The sequence below is a fragment of the Centruroides sculpturatus genome, unplaced genomic scaffold, assembly GCF_000671375.1.
Source record: "Centruroides sculpturatus isolate CEXI.00-Female unplaced genomic scaffold, Cexi_2.0 scaffold177, whole genome shotgun sequence".
NCBI classification, from domain to species: Eukaryota; Metazoa; Arthropoda; class Arachnida; order Scorpiones; family Buthidae; genus Centruroides; species Centruroides sculpturatus.
In genome coordinates, this window is record NW_019384358.1 from 95,398 (window position 1) to 119,604 (window position 24,207).

General features: G+C 31.7%; 2 protein-coding genes across 6 annotated transcripts in view; both read right to left on the reverse strand.

Moving 5' to 3' along the window:
• LOC111640237 overlaps positions 1-4,759 on the reverse strand; it is a 31,631-nt gene extending 26,872 nt beyond the window's left edge. For 2 of the 4 annotated variants that reach the window (XM_023386245.1, XM_023386250.1), the window contains exons 1-2: positions 4,145-4,759; positions 3,835-3,993 (exon numbers count right to left, since the gene is read on the reverse strand). In XM_023386245.1, coding sequence (XP_023242013.1) covers positions 3,835-3,993; positions 4,145-4,360 — 375 coding nt within the window. In that variant the 5' untranslated portion in view covers positions 4,361-4,759. The remainder of the gene's footprint in view (positions 1-3,834; positions 3,994-4,144) is intronic. The other 2 variants (XM_023386238.1, XM_023386256.1) reach the window with 2 other exon arrangements.
• A 6,818-nt stretch (positions 4,760-11,577) lies between these two features.
• The window catches only part of LOC111640263 (NADP-dependent malic enzyme-like), a 45,073-nt gene continuing 32,443 nt past the window's right edge, over positions 11,578-24,207 (reverse strand). For both annotated transcript variants that reach the window (XM_023386265.1, XM_023386274.1), the window contains exons 4-14: positions 23,769-23,893; positions 20,858-20,933; positions 20,547-20,708; positions 19,423-19,526; positions 19,230-19,339; positions 19,068-19,165; positions 18,876-18,989; positions 13,700-13,811; positions 13,371-13,513; positions 12,939-13,109; positions 11,578-12,870 (exon numbers count right to left, since the gene is read on the reverse strand). In XM_023386265.1, coding sequence (XP_023242033.1) covers positions 12,649-12,870; positions 12,939-13,109; positions 13,371-13,513; positions 13,700-13,811; positions 18,876-18,989; positions 19,068-19,165; positions 19,230-19,339; positions 19,423-19,526; positions 20,547-20,708; positions 20,858-20,933; positions 23,769-23,893 — 1,437 coding nt within the window. In that variant the 3' untranslated portion in view covers positions 11,578-12,648. The remainder of the gene's footprint in view (positions 12,871-12,938; positions 13,110-13,370; positions 13,514-13,699; positions 13,812-18,875; positions 18,990-19,067; positions 19,166-19,229; positions 19,340-19,422; positions 19,527-20,546; positions 20,709-20,857; positions 20,934-23,768; positions 23,894-24,207) is intronic.

Genomic DNA, 24,207 nt, shown 5'->3' on the forward strand with positions numbered 1-24,207 from the left:
TTAGTGATGTAACGAATATTCGGTTACTATTCGGTATTCGGCCTATTCGGCCTATTTTTCACTATTCGGCCGAATACCGAATATTTAATCACTATTCGGCCGAATACCGAATACCTAAAAACAGGAGTAAGAAATAACAAAAACACAGTAAATTAATCATTTTGGTATTTAGATTTAATGTTATCGAGTTAGTGTTATTTGTTTATATTTATTTATAACTTGTAACATGCACAAAATTAAAAAAATAATAATATTAGTCACATGTATTCACAATTTATAATTACAAAGATCAGCACACGTACACACCTTATTCATTCGAGAATCGTCGCACACATCTGAGGGTCTGACCCTGCCTATTTTTTTTTTAAGCGCTCGTCTTTGCTCTTTCCTTTCTCTTTCCTCCATCTCTATAGTAGGCCTACGCATACATCATAATATGCGCTCACGATACTTTCGATTCGTCACTTTTCCGTCGTAGTTTTTCCATTTTATAATTAATTTATAAAATGGAATGTTTGCTTATGAAATATGATTTTCAAACATCTTATTTAAAAAAAAAAAACTGTTTGTAATCCTAACCTTTTTGAAGTTTATTTTAAGAATTTGATCTGGAATACATCAATATTATATTTTTAATGCATTATTTTCAAAACTTTCTCTAACGGAAATAAATAAAAGATAATCAGTTGTGGTCTTTGGGGAAGTAAAAGATGTCATCTTCACGTGATTATCAAAACCATCTGGTATTCCATTCCATTTTCACATGGAATATGAACAGACTCATATTTTGTAATCGATTTTCAACTTTTTAAAAATCATTAATCGTACCTAATAATGCTTTTTCTGACTAATTATCTTTTAAAAATGCTTTAAATATTTTTAAAAATTAATAAAAAAAAAAAAAAACACACACACTGAAATAAAGTTGTATTTATTCACTTTGATATCACAGAAACTTATGGGATATAATTTTTAAAAATATTATTGCATTGAAATTCTGTTGAATAACATGGCTAAACAGTTAGTTCATTCCATACTTTTAATAAGAATTATGATGGCAACACAGTTTTTTTCTGTTACACTTTTCAGAATCAATGAATCCTTTTTATTAATGGAATTTTTAGAAAGGAAATATTGAATACATTTTAAAAATAATATTTTAAACTAGAACCGCTCAATAATTTTACTTACCAAAATATTGCTATTGAAATATTTTAGAATAAAGTATACATGCAAAGAAATAAGAAAATTTCAATATAGAAACAAACCTATAACTTTATCTTAAATTAGAATTTTGATTTTTCACTTATGTTACATGTTTATTTCATCTCATTACAAATTAGAAAGTTTTGACATAAATAATATATTTACAATTATGTAAAATGATATAAATATTTGTAAATATTTTGTGTTTCCGTGCACTAAAAGAAATTCATTTCAATATAAGCAAGCAGCATAAAAAAAATTTAGTTCAAGTCGAATCCGTTACTTAGAAAATCCTATCTAAATTGCTGATATAATAGATAAAGGATAAACTATAATACTTTTACAGTATAGTATACAAAAAGCTGATCAGAAATTATTTCAAATTGATTAGGTCTACATTTAATATTGAGCTAATATAATAGCATTAATCTGACATATTAAACTATTAAAATAGCTGTAAAGCAGTTATTACAATGTCAAACAAATTTATTTTCTGTTCTATTTTAACGTGTACTAAATATATTTTTCGCTTCTTTTCCCATAATTTTAGAAATTTGAAATAAAATATTTGTTTCCACTTCTAGACATCATTTACTCTAAATGGTCTTCTCAATACTTTCGGATTGTATAAAAATATTTTTTAAACATTTGTATTATTTAATAAAAATTTTGTCATTTTAAGTTACATAAAACTTAAATTATATAATAGATAAATTTATNATAAATAAATCAAACGTATGTACGTAATATATAAAAGCTGAATTATTTCCGAGCTAAAATTAAGCTAATTTTAATTAATTAAATTATGCAAATTAGCTTAAAAGGTTATTAGCTAAGAGGCTAAGTTACCGTCTTGCATTAGGATTAACTCTTCTACTCTCATTGCAACTCTTATATATTGGATCCCTAGCCTCAACATATTTATACATACAGTATATAGGATATATATAAAATTCCATTTGAATGTAGGATGTCACTCATATATTTCTGATAGGTGGTATATACAATGATGTAACTAAGAGGTGAAGTTCGGCATGTGCTCGGGGCACAAAGACAAATCCATGAAATTAAAAGCTCAAAAGTTTTTCGTAATTAAGGGGCATCAAGTATGAGGTTTGTCTCGGAAATGCCAAAACTATTCGGCACAGCTTCTATCACGACAAGGTTTGATTGTCCTGTTACGTGTCAACCAAAAATGAGATCTTGCATAATTTACATTACCCAAGACTTGGAATAATAAATTAAATTAATAATAATCAAATTATTCTATGAATTTCAAAACAGATCCAGATTTGAATTTCATAATATTAATACGGTCTAAAAGATTGCATAATTAATTTATTAAAATTACATGCTCATTTAATACATCATCATCGATGTTATTGCACCGTCGTGCAATGTACTAAAGTTTAATACATGACATAGAACTAAAAATAAGAATCTTTAACATAAATTTGAAATTAAAATTAGAAATAATATCGTATTTCCAAAGGGTCATTAGCTTATATTACAAAAAAAATCTAGTAAATTGATCAGTAACATAAAATAATCTCCCTTCTTGCATAAATGAATAACTACTTTTTTTAATCAGTCAAATAATGTATGTATTATGAAAGGATAAGTTCTCAAATATTAGTCAAGATCATGATCTTGGGCATTGACCCATAAGGGACTAATATTTACTCGATATCTTAAACGAGTCCTTTAACAAATGCATACAAAGTGATAATATAATATTCTCACCTTCAGACAAAAGAAAATTGAATGAAAATCTTCAAAACAGTAAAAATAAGATCAAAATCTTTCATGTAAATTTTGATAAAGTAAGAAATTTATATTACTGATTTGCATAAACTAAAATTTATCAATATAGGGCAAAGGCTCCTATTGCTGCTGCTTCCAGTAGTCAACCGCGTAAACCGAAATCTGCATGTAATTAGTCCATAGAAGCAGGTTTAGACAAGACATATTCACAGAAAGCATCATAAGACAATCCCATTCTCAATGACACATAACAACAATAGGATGTCTCACTCACAGCAATGAGAAAAATTATTACGCAACAGCCCTTTTGGAAGTCGATCACATAATAAGGCACGGTTGGATCTTTAGAAGATACCGGGAACTCTGTTTCAGGTGTGTATTTTCTTCAAAATTCCTATTATCGAGCTCGCTTATCCTTTCACAGTTTCCACATTTGCAAGGCTCTTGACAAAGTGTGCAGTCCACGATTAAGCTATTTTTTTCATAATGTAAATAAAGGTCTAATAATATATGTTTTTTCCCCTATGACAAGTAGAGAACAAACTTTATCTTCACATATGAAGTTTGCTCTTCATATTACTACATAATAAAAAATATCAAAGTCCAAACAGCTTTAAATGGTCAACTACTGGTGCCGTTACAACACGTATTTTTGACATAATTTTCTAAAATTATTTATTGTTTATTTACTCATATAAAAACAGTCCCAGAATAAATACATACATTCTCTAATTTCACCGCGGTGCGACACTCCGATAAGTAAATAAATTAAGACTTAATCGCTCGCAATGCCGAAGAGCGAGTAGCCAAACGTCCGTTACAATAAAAACATATTAACGAAGACAAACAGAACATCCTACTCACATTTAAACAACTCTTGGAATTACGATCCCTCCTTTCATTCGCCTCGCAGCAAATAATTTCAAATAAAATATTTACAGAATTAACGGCCGGAAAGCTCCTACTTAATTGTCCATGTTGGTAATCCCCGTAACAATTCCAAGTGGATAAATTTATCTTTTGCTATAAATACACACATTTAATTAATATTTACCAAGTTAGTTAACGAATCCACCGGTAGGAGTGAAGTTTAGTTAATTGGCTCGTAGGATGGCACACGGACAATTAACTAAAAGTAACTCCTACTGTAATGAGAAGGGATGCCATTAAATACCTTAGGTAATAATAGCGATACTCTCTTCTCATCTTTTTCCAGTAAAGGTTTAACGATTTTTATCTCTCCATCCGTAAATTTGGAGCTAGAAGTGCTGTTATTTTTATGAAACAAGACGGTGCCGCATCCCAAACGTTCTCTGAGTAAATCGGCGAGACGTCTTCTCTGCCGCTGGACCACTACAGTCAAGAAGGCATAACACAATGTTAGAAACATGATTTCGTCATTGGCACGTGAAACAGCTGATGCCGGTGAGTCATGGCGCGAATATTTCGTCTTCTACTCTCTTTTTTTATCAACTAGAAGATGTAATTCGATTCAAACTGGACGTCCGAACTGGCCGCTTCTCACACGCTCCGCTTCCGATCGGCCCGCTTTCCTACTATACTCGATGCTAATTCGTGTACTTTTATCGATTTTTTCCGTCTCCTCGTGTAAACTTAGATATATTAATACCGGTAGCTAATTTTCTGCTTCGAGTATGTGTATCGCGTGAGATTTATTTTGGTATTAAGTAAAATAAAAAATATGGCAATTTAAAAAATCCGTTCCTTTTTTCTTTTTTAAATCTTAGTTTCAGTTTTTAAGAAAGAGGGCGTTATGTATGTTAAGCCTAATTTAATTATTATTATTTTTTAAAATTAATTTTAAATTAAAAATATATTTAATTTTTATTATAGAAAAAAATATGTGATTTAGTCGAATAAAATTCTCATGCGTTAATGTATTTAGAATTGTTGTGATTGGTTTTAATACGTAATCCAAATTTACGTATTATAAATTTATGTGATTTGATTGGGTGTTTCAATTAAATTCAAATTTGAATTGATATAGTAACTAATTATTATGATGGGAAGGATGAAATTAGAATACTTTTATGTATTTTTAAAAATTTAATAATAAAATATAAACACAGTATACGATTTCAAAAATAATTGTAAATTGATCTTTGCACATTTATTTATTGAACATTTGTTTTGATATTTTTAAATTAATACTACTTAGGTGCTTGTGTGTGTTGTGTTGTGTTATTTAAATGTTGTAAGGTAGGTCTCCCAGTGGGCATATTTTACACGTTATATATAAACCATTCCCTCATCACCATTATCATATGGATCCCATGGGAGGTATCTCTATCAATGAAAAAGCAGACAAGCTTGCTAAGAGCAAACCTATCTCCCCAGAACATTTCCTCTCCATCAGTAAACAGGATATAAAGAAAAAATCAACCAACTTTTGAACCATTGGATCTCTTACCATAAAAGAGAAGACTGTCCATGGCTGGAAAAAACCTCCGACCCCATTTATGAAGATCTAGACAGACACACCACCATTCTAATCAATGGAGCTTGCATCGACCAACCACTTCCTTCCTAAAAGGAACATAGCCAGACAAGTCAAATGTCATCACTGTCCCTTCAAAACTGATAACTCCCTCTAAAGATTGGATGAATGTGTCGTCTTCCTAAAGATCAGGAATCTCCTTTTGACACTTTGGTCTGCTAGACTGTTGAGGTGACATAGCTGTGTAGCTACTGCCTGACCATAACTCAATCAATGAATCCTTCAAGCAATCCCATGCGGTAAAATTAAAAATACAGACATCATCTGCACAGACTCTAATGCCATCCTGGAAAGATTGAATTCATTGAAAAAATCCACTCATCCGCACGAAATAAAATTCTGGACTCGTTTCCATGTCTACTTTCATATGAATCTGGCTTTTTTCGTGTGTTGTCATCACCTTGGTCTTTTTAACAGGTGGAGGCCCATCACTTTCAACTTTAACATTTGCTATGAGAACTTGACTCTGCAAGCAGAGTTGTCATCAGCATAACACTATCCTCATTAATCAAAACCATCCTCCCAGCATCAAATTTCTTATGGACTCCCAGGCATGTAGGCATCACCATCAATGAAAAAGCAGACAAGCTAGCTAAGAGCAAATCCACTACCACCAACAAAACGAATATCATCTCATCAGATTTCCTCACTACAGTAGAACCCCTCTAATCCGTCACCTTTGGGACTGGGGGTATGGTCGGAACGCAAAAAAGGTCGGATTATCAGAAAAAAGTAAAATAAACAATCTTCCCTTTGTCCAGTCTTTGTAGCACTGCTAATTTTTCATTTAATGAAAGAGTAACGTGTTTACGTTTCACTTCTGACATGTTGAAAACACACACAAAACTGTACATGTACACACAATGTAAAACATATACTATAATGAACACAGAAGAACGCCACGGACGGTGAGTCACTGATGAGTCGGGACAAGTTTCTCGAGTCCGACCACGGTCGGATTAACCGGAGTGACGAACTAGCCGAGGGCGGACTAGAGGGGTTCTACTGTAGCTGCAAAAATGGTATGAAAGAAAAAGTGAGCCAAATATGGATCTCCTACCATAAACGGGAAGCCTATCCATGGCTAGAAAATAGCACCAACCCCAAGTATGAAGATCTAGACAGACACTATCATTCTTATCAACAGAGCTCGTACCACTTTCCTTCTTACAACCACTTCATGTATAAACAAAATCTAACAAGACGTGGTAAATGTAACTACTATCCTACTAAAACTGATAACACTCTCCATCCATAGATTGGATGAATGCATCATCTTCAAAAAAATCAGGAATCTCCTTTTAGAAAATTCAGACATCAAAACGGCATCAATAAAATTAGTGACTGCCTTGCGCAAATTCAAAAAAAAAAACTTTATGTACATTAAAAGACTTCTTCAATGAATATATAAAATACTATCAATACTAGGGAGTACCACTACTCCATCTGCTACTTTAGTTGGGGTGACAGCCATGTAGCTGCAGCCCAACTGCAACTCAGTCAATCAAATACTGTACAGTGAGTGACTGACCAACTTATTGGTAAATGAGTTTCCGAAATTGACATATTCTGTTATGAGGTAACAAGATTTTTTTTATTTATAATTATATTTAGTTACATCATTTTCCATTTTGTTTGTTATCTTTCCTCTTGAAAAACAGGTATGTGGTGTAATGAGAGTGGGCTTGTTTGGAAAGACAGAGTTGAGCAAGCAGTGGAAGGCTAAATAAATGAGCCAACTGAATGGCAGTGTGAGTGAGGATGAATACAGAATGAAGAAGTGAGAAGTTGCACGAATGATTAAGGAAAGGACAGAATGAATGAAGAATGGACTGAGTGTTTGCAAAGTGCATTTGAGAAAAATAGAAAACTATCATGTGGCAACAGAAAGAAAAGTGTACTTTGTGTACAAAGTGCAGATGGTGAGCTGGTGGGACAAATGTGAAATGCATAATAGTTGGCTTGAATATTTTGAGAGCCTGTTGATGAGCATTGGAGGTAGCACAAATGGAGGAACAGTTTATAGAGGTAAGGAGAATACTGACACCTAGAGTATCAATGTGTTTAGTAAACAAGTGCCATATTTTTTATAATGCAACAATTAAACAAACACAAGATGACTAATCTAAGCAAGGACCAAAAGCTTTTTCTTGTGAAGGCATATTACCAGAATGATGAACAGATAGACAGAGTACTTAGGGCATTTCATACTGTTTGGTACATCTGGAGACAATGACAGGACAGTTAGAATGTAAGAAAATGAGACTTTTTCATTTCTGAACAGTGGTTTCTAGCTTTAAGTTCCTATATCTCATATACTAATATGTACCCTAGATAATATCAAAGTAATATGACGTCAATAGGGTAATTCAAAATTCCTTGGGCACTACCATAGATTAGGGTGGGAAATTTATATATATTTTTTTTTTTTAAATTATACATGTTTTACTTAGAAACCTCTTTTTTTTTTTGTTTTAAAACAGTTTTATATTACATTATAAAATACTGTTTTAAAACAATGTTTTAAATTTAAAAAAAAAATGTTATATTACATAAATTTAGTAAATAAACTTTTTCTGACTTGTGAGCTAAACGTGAGCGTGGGAATGGGAATTTTCTCTCTCTCATGGGTCATAAAAGCATGTGACACGCGACTTTTATCACTAAGAGGAAATTTCCTGACAGCACATGCCAGTTAATACTGTTAGCAATACAGCTAATGTATTGTAATATTATTGGATGGAAAAAGACATTATTATCATCGTTGTTACTTGTTAAGTAAAAATGAGTGCAGGAAGAAGGCTTGATAATATCTGGAACCAGTACAAACTATTTTCTGGAAATCCAGGAAAACCGGCATGCAGGGTGCAATTCAAAATATGTAGGAAAGAAATGGTTCGATTAGTCGCTAGTATGAAAAAACATATTGAAGTTAACCACCTACAGGATGATATACAGGAATTGCAACAGCTGGATGAGTATTTTGAACCATTATAAGTTTTAAAATTTTCTATAGCTTGCTATAAAGTTTTACCTGGATCATAACTCAATTTGTATCTGAATAGATATTCTTTAGTTCTTTGCCCTAGTTATCTCCATAGTGTTATGAAAAAAACGGTCCTTTTCCAAAAATGTATGGGCTAATACATATACATTCTTATCTATGATCTATGAAAATTTTATTAATTACTTTTGCAGCAAAAATTTTTTATAACATTTTATTAATTAGCATATTAATTGCCTTGTTGTTTTTGTATGAGAGTTTTTTAATCAAAGTAATTAAATCGTTCTAAACTTTTACCATTCTTATCGTGTAAATGTCCTGGGAAAGCAGTCACCAGCTGTTCTCAATGTCAACTGGTTTGTAAACAATATAGACTGAATGTGTAAATTTTCATGCCTGTCAAATGAAAGAATAACAATCTCTGCAGCTATATTTATCGAATATAGTAAAAGCATTTTTTGGTTATTTTAACTTTTTCATGTAGTTTTTCTATAAAAGCACATTTTTTACATTTAATATTATTACTTTTATAGTGTTCAAAATGATTTGCAACAACTTGGGATCACTGGAGTCATACAAGCAGCCAAAGACAGATTTGATATGGCTATCATAAACTATCACCTTTTAGCAAATCTTCTGGACCCAAGATACCAGGGTGCAAAGCTCACAGACAGTATAAAAGATGCTGCACTAACTCTGTGTCATGCTTACTACCCAGATGCTATGCGTTCAGTTTTAAAATACTTGGCAAAAACTAGCCCATTTCTGCAACACATGTTTGCAGAGTCTGTGTTAACTAATATCACGCCTCTTACATGGTGACAGTCACTATGTGACAGAATTGATGAACCTCTTTTAAAATTAGTTACACAGCTGCACACAGCAGTGGCTTCTTCAGTGGGAATTGAGAGAATTTTCTCTACCTATGGACTTGTTCATTCAAAACTTAGAAATCAATTTGGACAGGAAAAGGCAGCAAAGCAAGTTTTCAAGCACCTAAACAAACACTACTAAGCATTGTACATTTCTGAAAATAAGAAATTCTTCAAGCCGCAGAAGCCACTGCTGTCAATCCTGTTTTGCTGTTTGTACATGCAAATCTTAAAAATGCCATTGCATAAAGAAACATTTAAAAATGCTATATGTTATATTAAATAAAACATTCTGCACATTCTCGAGTCTTAAACTGAAGTTTTTCTGTTTTGTTTTTTTCTTTTTCTATTTTACTAGATCAAGTGTTTTATTTCCAAAAAAAACCATGTTTTAAATGTTTTAAATCCGATGACTATATTTTAAAACATGTTTTTTAAATCATGCCAACCCTGCCCTAGATGATTGTCTCAACAACCCGGCCCTGAAATTTCAGTTTTGACTGCCGAATGGCTGGAAGAAATTTCAAAATATTTTGAAGATAACATTTTCTCAAGATATGCATGCTTACAAAATTACTGTTCATCAGAAATTTACCTAAGGTGCATAGGCAACTCAATTGAGCTTTGCTAATAAAATGACAGAAATATTTGTAAGAGGGACATTAGATGCCAATAAGATAATATTTATGAACAGTTAGCTATGTTAATAAGCAAAACTTTCAATTTTTGAGAACATTGAATCCACAGCTCACTGTGTACAATTCATTGCATCCAGTGAAGATCATAGCATGGCCAGCAATTACATTGAGTATTTATATTTAAATTTCATTGAGAACACAGTCACAGGTCCCATATATAAAAGTTTCTTAGAGACCAAATTGTTTCCTTGGTCAAGGAAAAATGATTTTGTCCAGAAATATCACTATGCAAGATAGTACTTCTCCTCAAAGCACCCAAGACACATTTAAAAGTATTTTAAACATATCAAGATCGTGTTATTGTATTAGACTACCCAAAGTTTGTGGGTCTCCTTTTTTACTGTCCTGACTTTTTCCTCTGGGGTTTTATCAAAGATAATTGTTACAAGAAGGGCCAATGAATGCAGAATTAAGAACCTTTTTAATTGCAGTTTTTAAGACTATTAAAAGTGATACATTAAAAAGGGTTTTTCTGGAGTTTGAAAAAAGGCTTGAATTTTGTGCTAAATCAGATGAGGAGCACTTTGAAAATATCTACCATTAAAATTAATTTAATACTGCATAACATACTTTTAATGTCTTTTACCCAAATAAGTTATTTGTAATGTTTAAATGCCATTTTACATAAAAGTGCTGTACTCATGAAAAAATCATATGTAAATATTGTTTATATCAGAGCTCTGCAACTGATGTGATGAGAGATGATGCTAGGTGTGTTGTGGCACAATGCCTCCAAGAAGAGGAAAAGCACAGGGTTTATAGTGGGCATGTGAATTGGATAAATACATGATTCAAAAGGGACAATGATTTGCCAATTACATGTTTATTTCCACTGATGATTATGACAAAGAATTCTACCAAGCTTCAAACTTTTACACCTTTACAGTTATATTTCACAGAATTTTTGTGAAGCAACAGGTAGGTTATGTATTGTATTCACCTACGATCAAAGGACCTTGATCATGTGCGTTTTAAGTTAGAACTACATGATATTCCACCTGGGGTGATTTCTGGGTTCTTAAGAAAAATTTGCTTGATTTATTTGATTAACATGTTATCGGCTACATTTTAGCTAATTAAAAATTTAAATTATTATGTAATTTGGACTAAAAGGTAAGCAATTAAGTTAGTCTTGTATTCAATTCAAAAATTAGAATTAAATTAATTAATATTTCGAAAGATCAATCTGGAGTAGATTTGTATTTGAAATTCTTGCTTACTGCACAGTTGAATTGCCAATTATGCTACACAAATTTTGTTAAATTTTTGCTTCAAGGCTAATTAATGCAAGAGATGCACCTGATAATAAATCAGGCTTATTTGATTAGTAATATAATTTGAGTTTAATTTCTTACGTTTAATGTATTTTTGAACTTTTAATAAAATTAAAAGGAATAAAACTTACAATATTTAAAATTTTTTATTACATTTTCCTTAATAATTCTTATATTTATCTACAACATATTTTTACACAGTACAGAAAACAAAATTTTTAAATATTTTCTTACTACAGAAATATCCAAATTTTTAAATTTTATATATATATCTTTATAATCTGTTGTTCAAATTATTTTTCTTCCAATCGAAACTGTATCACATATGCCATAAAGCATATATATATCCATATTTTAAGGCAAAATGTCAACAACATATTTTGATTTACATATAAGGGATTATCAAAAAAGTTTAGTATTTTGTTAAATTAGTGACGAAGAATGCTTTATTCTGTATTAGAATGTAGCGACATAATTATTAAGGAAGCTCCTGAAACATAAGTAGAATTTAAAATTCTTTTCTCAGAGCAAAAACTTCTTAGAGAACTAGTGCTTTCAGATGACAGTCCGTCATCAGGAGTCAACAAGAGAGACATTCTGTTGTTGACTCCTGATGATGGGCGTACAGCCGAATCTAGAGTATTCTAAGAAGTTCTTACTCCAAGAAAATAGTTTAAATTATATGTAGTAAGAAAAATCTTTAATCTCTGCTCTTAATTACAATTAAACAAATTAACTTTAATACAATTTAAATGATTATTTCTAACTTTGAAAAAAAAAGTGTGTTATTATTGTGTTTTAGGTTACAAATAATTGAATACTTTGGACAGAATTTTTCAGTTGTCAAATTAAATCAACCTCCTCCTAGCATTTCAACCTCCTCATAGAAAATGATTAACAGCATTTTTAAAAATATATCTTCAATTTTCAACTTTTCAAAATAGGAAAAATGTTTGATTATCCCTTGTATTGTCATGATTACATATTTTACAATACTTAACAGAAACACTTTAAACATTACATAAAAAACAAATAATACTATAAACAACAAACATTTAAAATGTGTGGAATAAAAATATAGAATGTCTACTTTATTAATAAACAGATTTCTATTAATTTAATTTTGACAAAATGCGCAGAAATACTATGAAATGTGAATTAAACAGTTAACTTTTTGATTTTGATAAACATTTGTAAATACCATTTATAGATTTCTGTAGCATTCTTTAATGAAACTGTTGATTTTTCAGTAAAGACTGTTACAGAAATCCATAATTTTACAAAGTTTAAATCTGATGTTTCCATTTAGTCATTAATATTCTGTTGGTTTCTCTCTATAATTATAATCATATTGTACGGTCTTCAGAAAAGCAAGTTTGTCTGTGGGTTCTGGAAGGAGGGTGGCAACGCGTTGTCTGTAAAAGTAATCTATCAGCTTTGCAGCAATATTATCAGATACTTCTCTGAGTAGAGATTGCGGAGGATAAACTCTTCCTTCGTTCATCTGTTCTTCTGTTACTAGATCGGCAAGAGCCTGAAAGAATAATTTTCAGTTAGAATATAGATTTTTTTCGCTTACAAAAATGTGAATATATAAAGTACTTGAGCCGCTACTAAAAAGACTTCATTGGAAATGTGGGGTACGTTAACGGATGTAACGGCTAATCCTACGGCTGGAAATATGTATGCATTGTTGCCTTGCCCCGGACAGAATGTTTTACCCTTGTAAGTAACTGGATCAAATGGACTTCCACTAGCAAATATACATTTTCCCTGGAGGAAAGAAATGCAATGTAGGTATATTATAAGAACAATTATGTGGAGAAATTAGGTTGCAAACATATCAAAAAGAAACTAGATTATGAAAAGTTAAGCACAAATTAATCAGTTGATATATAATTTAGATGTACTTTACTGTTATATTATTTTCAGATTATAATTATTGTATTACAACCATTTTATAATGGTTAGTTGTTAAATCTGATATTGGACATAGTTATTAAATATTTCATATGAAGATTTAATTTAACTTACATCAGTATAAGTGTAGGCTTCTTCAGCTGTACATTCTGCTTTGTCTGTAGGATTACTTAGAGCAAAAATAATTGGCCGATCACAGTTATCTAGCATTCCTTGCAATACATTTTTTGTGAATAGTCCAGTCTGAGCAGAAGCACCTATTAGAAATCATTGAATGTATATGTATATTTTAAAAATTTAAGATTAAATGCATTATACTTTACTGTTTGTGATATCGTTTATGAAGAATATATTGATATCACATATTCTTTATTCTTAATTTCTAATAATTTTAGTTTATAATCTTATATACAAAATGTGATCATTACAGAAACTGGTAGTACCTAGCAAAGCAGTTGGTTTTATAGTTTTCACCATCTCCTCCAAATCAGTCATGGGTTTATAATCTTTTGCATACTTTCCTTTATGGGCATCGATACCACCTGAAGGCCTGTCCTATATGAATAATTATTAAAATTAATAATTTTTTAAGTAAATAATGTATAAATTGCATAAAATTAATATTATTACAAAATATTAAACTGAAAATTTAAATATCTCTAAACAATTACCTTACTTTTTATGATGTGGCATATTACAAACTAAAATTTCACTAACTGAAAAATTAGTTCAGATACTATTGTGGCCATCGGCCATATAATTTATAGTTTTCTATGTAATATAAGTTAGTCTTAGAAACTCTTTTGTTCTTTATCTTGATTATTTTCTAAATTTTCCCTTCTAATCCGCTTACCCTTGGGGTGGGATTACCATTTCGAAGAAAAGCCCGGTGAACAATAGGAGGAAGACCCAGGGGGTCTTGCAGGAAGGAAAGGGAACTCATTCTTGTACCAGGACGAGAGAAGGCAAGGTGGTAGAAAGGATCGTCCTCGAGCAGCGTGAGAGTGCGTGAAGTGAGTGTGTTACGGAGAGTCAAGAAGGGACACGTGGTGCAAGGAAAAGAAAGGACGCTGACGACCAAAGGAGTCACGACGAAAACAAAGAGTGGTATCTCACCCCAGTACTATACGTACGTTAGGAAAGGAAACCCGGGTATTTCTGTCTTGTTCTATCTTCTCTCCTATCTAATCTTTCTTTCGATAGTTATAAGTAGGTTAAGTTCTAGTTTTAGATCTACACGCGCTTGATTGTCGGGTCACGTATAGCACGTGATATCTTTGTTGTAATAGACGGTAAGCCTGTACGAGTGTTTGTACTCGAGAAGTTGGGATCCATAAAGAACCTGCTTCGATTCTTTCTGGCGATAATAAAAGGGAACCGGATTTTATTTTATTTAATTAGTTTCTTTTATTTTGTGTCGGTCTGTTCGCGGAACCCATCACACATCGCTACAAGAATCACCACACTATCAAACTTCTTTAGAACACCTAACAGTTATTTATAATCACTACATAATTGAAAACTGTCACCACATGCAAATTCCTAGAAAATTATCTTTGCAATGATCATTCATGAAAGATCCTACTGCAAAGAAATCTTCATGCAAAGCAATAAAATTGTATAACTTTCTCAACACATTTATGAACCGTTTTTTGAATATGCTATTGTAGAACAAAATATTTGTAATTTCACTTCAATAAAATCTTTAGCATTTAGACTTAAGTTGCATAAGATAAATCTTCAAGTGCATGAACTGAAGTCATATAAATCTTGCAATCAGCACCATTTCCAGTACTTAGTGACTATTGCTAGGTTGTCATATGGCACTGCTTACCCCTGCCAAGGCTTTACAGTCATGATTTCCTCTTACATTTTCTTCCCCTATTATACAAATGTAAGGCAACAATAGAAATTTAAATACATTTTGTAAAAAATAGGTAAATCATGACTGATATTGACAAAGTTCAAAGACAAATAGATATGTATGTTTGGCTATTAAAATGGTACCCTCCTTGTTTCGACTGCAGCTAAAGTCTTTAAAACAAAAGGTTCTAAGTAAAGTCTTTGCTTAAAATTGCCACTGACAATATCCCAGCATAAAAAGACAATTTACAGATTAAATATGAGATATAAGAAGTGTTAGCAACAATTAGAAAATGAATGATTAATGTACACAACAACTGAATATTTTCTTTCATAAGTATAGCTGAAATTTTGTTTAACTTTAATATTTATGGCTTGAAAATAAGCCATAACTATTAATGAATTTAATCTAAGAGTAGATGATTAAGCTACAATCTTCTATTAATAATTAGAAATTAAATAAAAGAAAATTCTGAAAGAACAGATCAATTTAGAGTTTGAATCAAAGTTACGATTTCTGCTTACTATGAAGCATGTTTTAAGTAAGTACCATTTTGATATTAAAAAAAATACAAGTGCAGTTTTTTTCTTACATGAAAGCCTGTACCTTAATCTATTTTTCAACATAATTTCCTCCAATATTAAGGTACTTATCATATTGTACAACCAGCTTCTGAATTCCATCCTCATAGAAACTTGGTGCCTGATTTGCCAACCAATGCAGCATGACTATTTTGACATCATTGTAGTGCTGACCACCTAGATGCTTTTTCAACTGGAGGAACAAGTGGTAGTCACTAGGTACTAAATCAGGGCTATACAGAGAGTGATCAAGTTGTTCCCAGCTATATGATGATGTGAAGTTCATGCAAAATGTATATAGATCGATGAAGGAAAAACGTATTAATAACTAAGCGACAGTATAGTCAAACAAAGTATTTTATTTCGCATATATGAACAGGTTCTTTTGGATTCCAACTCTGCAGTAATTAATTACAATATGGCATCAAACAATATTCTGACATACAGTTGCAAAACTTATTGTTTACAACAAGTGTAAATGATGACCGAAAAGTATGACTAGTACTTGCGTACTAACTTAAAACTAGGGAAGGAAAGATGATAGGGGATAGAGAATCTAGGAAAACAGAATACAGTAAGGAGTGAAATACCCAAGGTTTTGCTGGATTTCACAATTTTTGAGTGGATACCACGTTGAACCTTTTCTGAAAAGTCTCTCGTTGTTGTCACCTCTAGGTTTCTCCTTGCACCTTGTTATTACACCTTTTTATCATAACTACGATAAAAATCAATTCTCAAACTTGAATTCTCCAGTCATTGCCATTTGCAACCTGCAGTGCCACATTCGACATTTGTCCACCATGAAGTCTGGACCCAAGAATGTCTTTCCCTTTTCTCACTGGCCCCAGGGCCTCTTTTCTTTCATTGTTCTCTGTGGTTCTAAGAATCGGTCACTCCACCCAAGGGAAAAGAGTTAGAAAGGAAATTTCTGGAAGGAAGAAGAAATGAAGAATAAAGGAGTGGACTATAACTATACTTTAATTAATATATACACTAATATGACACAGCCATAATGTAATAAGGTCTCAGGTTTGTTGAGCCATGTGTGGACGGCCATTGTCATAAAGCAAAACAATCCCCTTTCTGAGCTTGCCACGTCTTATGTTTTGGATTGCATGACACAGTCTAGTTAAGGTTTCACAATATGTCTCAGCATTTATTGTGTCACCCTGAGGCAAAAAATCCACCAGCAATACCCCCTGCCTATACTAAAACACGATGCACATGATTTTGCAGGCTGAAATTTTTGCTTGAACTTGACTTTCTTGGGTGATGTTGAATGCCTCCATTCCATGGATTTCTGTTTGGATTCTGGTGTAACTTGAGCCACCCATGTTTTGTCACCAGTGACAATTTGGCTTAAAAACTCATCACTTTCATCACTATATTGCTCGAGGAAAGTCAAAGCACTGGCTAAACATTTGGTTTTGTGCACATCTGTCAGCATTTTGGGTACCCATTGTGAGCACAACTTCCAATAATTTGAGTGGTTTGTCACAATTTCATAAAGAGCATTCCTTGAAACTTGAGAAAGTTATCAAAGATAATGATGAAATCGTAAAGCATGTTTTTTCGAACTTTTGCATCAACTTTCTGCACCAAGTCTTCAGTAATGACAGACAGTCACCCACTATGCTACTTGTCATGGACATTAGTATGGCCATCTTTAAATGCTCTAACCCATTTTCTTAGTTTAACCCAAAAAACATTATGAACAATGGAATTGCTCATAATGTTTTTTTGATATACCTCATTAATCTGCCAATGAATGCCAGTTGCTTTCACATCTTTTGCATTAAGAAAACGAATCACTGTGTACTTCACAATCAGTGAGATTTTCAATTGTCTGAAGCATTTTAAACATACACAAACAAATGAATGCTTCTGTAATGGTGATTGTGGCTAGCCAACAGGTGTAAGTACACAGCACACATTCGCAGAACACCGACTACAGCGCTGCAGTAACCCTATTTTAAAATGGTACTTACTTAAAATACATACTTTGTATATAGCTTTGCAGAAGCTGTAACAGTTACACTAGCTATCCACGATTTCATTCTGATCTCATCCATACATATACATTATTTAGATCTATCAAATAACCATACCAAACAAAGGCTGACTAACCATTTAACTTTCAGATCAAATTCACTTATTTAATTGTTTTTAAATAATAGAAATAAAAAATTTATTAAGATTATTATTATCCATATACAGTGGAACCCCGGTTAACGAACGTCCTGGTTAACGACCAAATCGGTTAACGAACTTTTATTTTGCAAAAATTTTGTCTCGGGTAACGAACAAAATTCGGATAACGAACGTAGCGGTATTTTGTGTCAAATTTTAGTTGGTGTTAGGCATGCGCGAGTTAAGCATTGCTTTTCCGAGTGTTTGTAGTATACTTCTTTTTTTCAGTTTTGTGATTTATATATTTCATCAATATGGCATCAAAGAAAGAAAAAAGTCATAGTGGCAATAGAAAACGACAATGCGCTATCGCATTTGAAAAAAATTTTGATTAAAAGAGTAAGACAATCAACTTTAGATCAATTGCTTGTTCCTCACGGAAAGTGTTCGTTTCTTTGTTAAGTTATGGCAACGCAACACTTGAGCGATCTGACTAGGGGGAATGCCATCTGGGAGGTGTTACAGACGTGGAGAAATCCCGGAAAACTCCATGTGGCCAGCCCGTCTGAGCGAGGTGCGAACCCACGAACGAAGGTCGTGTTCAAGGTACGAAGACCACTTAGCCACTGGTGGGTTTTTACCGAAAGAGACTTCGACACGAAGACTCTTCCGATGAAGTGCTACCCGTTATTTTTTTGGAGGGATTCCCGTTCTAAGCATTAATGTTCGTATATCTCCACTTTTCTGCCACCAACTACAACAAACGAAGGTATTATTAAACAAAGTTTACATGTTTGTTGCTGTAATGATAGATACTACGTTTTCCTACATTTTCATCAAAGAAAATTACTGTATATTTCAAATAAAATGACAAAAATTTCGGAGACTAGAACGGATTAATTGCATTTGCATTAATTTCTATGGGAAAAATTGCTTCGGTTAACGAACAATTCAGTTAACGAACGGAGTCGCGGAACGGATTAAGTTCGTTAACTGGGGTTCCACTGTATATATATCTAAAAAGAAAATTAAATTCTAGGGTACCTTTACAAGAAGACCTTTAGAATCGGTCATCCAAACTCTGTCAGCGGCATCCTTAGTAGAAACTCCTTCTTTCTCCATAGCCATCACAAGCAAGTCGGCAGTGCCCAAATTAGCCTATTTGTTTAAAATAACCTTATAATTTTGGACTTTAAACCAAACTAATACTATATTTTATCTTTTATACATTCTTACCTCACCTGCACCTACAAAGAGGAATGTATTTTCTACCAATTTCTTTCCTGTGATTTTCATACTTGCAAATAAGCCGGCAACAGCAACCGATGCTGTTCCTGTTATAAAAATTAATATTAACTATATTTTATATAATTAAATAATTTAGAAAAATTCACATACCCTGAATATCATCATTAAAAGTGCAGTAATTATCTCTGTATTTCTTCAAGAAACGAAAGGCATTACTGTTGGCAAAGTCTTCAAATTGGATAAGACAAAATTGTCCGTATCTGCCAAAGAAATTTATTGCAAAATGTTTAAATTTTAGCAAAAATACTTTAATAGAAGATATAAAAAAAAAAGTCATATATACTGTTTCTTCACAGCTTGCATAAATTCCTCTACAAAATTATCATATTTTTCACCTCTAACTCTCTTTTGTCTGAGACCAATATAGAAGGGATCATTCAACAATTTCTGTTAATGAATAAAATATATTATTTTTAAAATCAGATATGATTAACTATAAAGTTGTAAATTAAAATTTAAGACTTTTCTGTTTTACTATTATATAAAAGTAATGCTTAATTATATACTTGTACAGGATGTTTCAAAAATATAGCATAACCTTGGGAATAAGTTTGTGTGTAGACAATAAAAATAGGTTTTATCAACACAGGTCTGGAAATGCTTGGTTTCCAAGTGTGTTGAAGGTCTGTCTATGTTACATAACTGTCCACATCATCTTACAAAGGTCTGTCTTAGTTTTTGAATTATTAACTGGAATATCTTAGCTCTTGCAAGTGAATTCTTTCATCACAAGGATACTGACAAAATTTGGAATCATCTGATTTAAACTCACTAGATTTCTTCTTGTGGGACCATTTAAAATCACTGGTGTATTTGACTCTGGTGTCTGATATGAAAACTCCCCATGAACAAACTGTGGCAGGCTGTGAGACAATACGAAACATGTTGGGGATTTCAAATTATGTTTATGAGTCCATGCAATCTTGATGTGAAGCCTGTATTTAGGCACAAGGTGGACATTTTAAACAATGATTGTAAGACGATGTGAACAGTTGTGTGTCATATAAACACTTTCAAAACTTGGAAATAAGCATCTAGACTTCTGCTGATATAAGCTGTTTTTATTGTCTACATTTGAGGAACTCATTTCAGAGGTTATGCGATGTATTTTTGAGACACCCTGTATAAACAATGCTTATTGAAATGCTTTATTTAGTTAGATGATGAAATCCTAAATATATCTGTGATATTATTCTATTTTCTTAAGTGTTTTTGTAAAAATTTCATTTTCAATTTTTGAAATATATATGTAGTACTGGTTCAATAATAACTTGCACTTCTAGTGCTGAAAACTTTAAAGTACATTTACAAAACTTCTAGTACAAAATTACTTAGAATTTAATTATTAATAGTAGCAGCAAAATAGCTGGATTCATTACAGCAATTGTTTGGCTTATTCTCACTAACCTCATTATTTGTTCCAACGTCTAAAGTGACTGGGAGAGTAAGATAAGGAGGTAAGCCCGAAAGTGCCGTGTACAGAGACAGTTTACCGACTGGTATCCCCATTCCGTTTGCTCCAAGATCTCCGAGTCCCAATATTCGCTCTCCATCAGTAACTACAATAGCCTAATTAAATGAAATTGATACGAGTATATTAATCAGACTAAAATTTTCAATAAATTTTAATGATATATTAAATGATTTCATAGAATTCTTTTAAAAACAAAAAAAAAATAAAAATAAATTTTTCAAAATTCTTCCTTCTCAATACTAACTTTCACATTATTTGCTGGCCAATTGTCCAGTATCTCTTCAATGTGGCCAGAGTCTTCAATATTAATGAAAAGACCTCTAAAATAAGAAATTATGAATTTAATAAAATAATTATTCTTAATAGAGTACTAGCAAAAAGCACAGGAATGGTTAAATATCCTATGTTTTAAAATTATAAATAATCATTTCGTACAAAAGTTTTACTGAAGTAAAAAGAATAGCAATTAAAGATTTGAGCCACTTAATTTATTTTAATAATTCAAAATTACAAAATGCTTAGATAATCTAATACTTTTCAGATGTAAACTAAAGACAATGAGCAAATATTTATTGCAACATCGTCACAATGCTGGGCTGCAATTTTTAATCATATTTTTAATTTATTTAATTTAAAATAATGCTCTCCACCTCAAATTAATAGTGACTTACCCCTTTACATCATACTTTTCCTTTAACAATAATCGTTCCAGTCATCTAACTACTTTCAGGGGAAAATTTTTGAATTGAAATAAAATGACTTCCAATTTATATTGGAAGTTCATATATAGTTAATTGTGGACTCCTGTCTGTAAGGTTTCCTTCCATATCTGGTCTCATCTTTCATCTAACTCTGTTCTCAAGATTAAGGAAAGACGGACAGCCAAGATGACAGTGGAAATTTATAGGTCTACAATTTTTTTCAAATTGCAGCCCAATCAGAATATAAAGTCTACATGCTGGTTTGAAGAACTAGATTAGAACCTTAAATTTACAGAGACAGAATGATGAGATGTGTTAGCTTGTCCCTCATCATGTAGCTGTCTCAATCTGGGCCTAGCAGAATCTACAGTAGATTTGAAAAGAAGACTTAGTGCTTATAGAACATAAAATATTGTAAAATAAAGGTAGGCTGAAAAAGGAATTAAATCAGATCATTATAGATCTGATTTAATTCGTCTTTCAGTATACCTTTTAATACAATTTTTGCATTTCATTACAATTTTAATACCGTTTTTCTATTATTCTTAAATTCTTGTTATGTTTGGGATTTTATATCGTTATTGGGGGAGGAATCCTTCGTCTGCAAGACATCTCCTAATGTATATTAAAATAAATATATTAATTAATTCCTCAGATCAGATCTTACATCACATCAGGACTTACAGATTATTTGTAAAAATTCATAGAGATTCAGCATATTCCATGATTGATGCAACTGAGAATTAGAAAAATACTGAACACAGTACCTAAAGGATAAAAAATACAAAGAAAAATTGCAAGATAAAATGTGTATTCTAAAACATCCAGGATGAAATATATTTTTATACAATAAATTGTAAAAATACAAAATATTAAAGACTTATATGAATAAATGTATTTCTGTAGATTTTTTTTCATACTTTTCACAATCACAGGAACATGATCCACATTAGCACAGTTGAATATAGGACAGGGAAATAGCCTATAAAGAAAGGTCTCTCCTATAAAGGAAAGGAAAACTCTGTTAATGTGGATGATCTTGTGATTGTGAAAAGGACAACAAGGAAGACTACAATAATGCATTTATTCATTATTGTAGTCTTCCTTGTTGTCCTTTTATCTTGTATTTTTTACAATTGTATATTTTTATATATATTTTGTATTTTTGCAATTTGCTTCATAAAAATAAAATGTGTCAACTGCACAAGTTCACGTTTCAAACAAAACAACAGTGTGCAGGCAATACTCAAGCAAAACCTGAAAACATCTTTATTTCATCATTTATTTTCTGTAGCTTTTGTAACTAATAAATACAAGTTATTTACATAATAACAACTCTGTTAACTTATTTAGAATAGAGTAGAGTAGAATATTTATTTATTTATTGACTTTTAAAAATAAATGAAAACTGAAATATTACAACGTTCAATTTTTTCCCCTTCATTATTATTCATATAACATTAAGTAAAAACAAAACAATTACAGCATAATCAACATAACAGCATCAATGGCCATGACATTTACAGTATATTTTTGGTCATACAAACCATTTTTTTTAAACTAAGTCTTCCTAATTTCATAATAGTTCTGGATACCAATGTTGGTATTCTTATTCCTTATAGTCATGTTATTAAGGAAGGTTTACAGCCCCATTCTGTTGCTCAAGAAATCTGAATTTTTATTCTGGATTGGATCCTCAGGAATTTTCATGTGTAATTTAATACAAATACAGTCTGTTAGGCTTGACTAAATCTAAGATATGAGCAAGCAATTATTTATTGTGACATCATCACAATGCCAGGCTGCAATTTATTGTCACAATGCTCTTAATTTTAGTAATATCTTACCCCTGTACTGTACATCATATTTTTTCTGTTAACAATGGAGTCATGCCGGTCATCTATCTAAATCTGTTCAGGAGAAAATTTTTGAATTGAAATAATGTGACTTCTGGTTAAAACCAGAAGTTCATATATAGTTAATTGGGCTTCCCATATCTGGTCTCAACTGTCATCTATGCAACTCTGTCTCAAGATTAAGCAAGAACAGAGACTCAGATAGATGCCAGTGGAAATTTATAGGTCTACAATTTTTGAAAATCGCAGAAAAAAAGAAAAAAACACACAATTATCTTTGCACCTGCAAAGCAGAGTGAAAAAACTGACTTCATTTCAAAAATGTTTATGAATTTGACAATCTTCTATGGACTTATATTAAGGTACTAATAATATATTATTATTAAGTCATAAGGTACTAAAATTTGTTCTTTTGGAAGTTAAATAATAACATTTGCAGTATACAATATTTTATACTCTGCATCATTTTTTATTTTAAATAAAAAAATGAATATATTTAACCATCCCATTTTGTTTTTACTAATCATGTGTAATAAAACAATATAATTTACTAAAATTAAAATTTATTATAATCTTAATCACACTTATCAAATATTACCTTGGACGACGAAATATTATGTGGTAATTCTGGCAAGCTGTTCCCACAATTGGAGTGTATACTATTGGCATTAGTCTGTCGGTGTGTTCAGCCATGACTCGATAAAATAATTGTTCATTGTTATCCTGTTAAGAAAACACAGATTTCATTACTTACATTAATTAATACATTAGTAATAGCTGCAGTAATGGATAATATACCGTACGTTTGATAGTATTTTTTTTCATTTATTTATAAAGATATGACTGCTCATCTGCTAAAGATGTTCAGGGCTGCCAGTAAAAGTTATGGGCCCAATGACTGGTTCTAACCAAATTACCTCCATAAATATGCAACCTTTTTGATTAAGAGTTATTCGGACCTGAAGAGTTCAACCTTCTTCTGAATGTTAAACAACATTACTTGGTTTAAGCATGCTAAAGTGGCATATTTGTGGCAC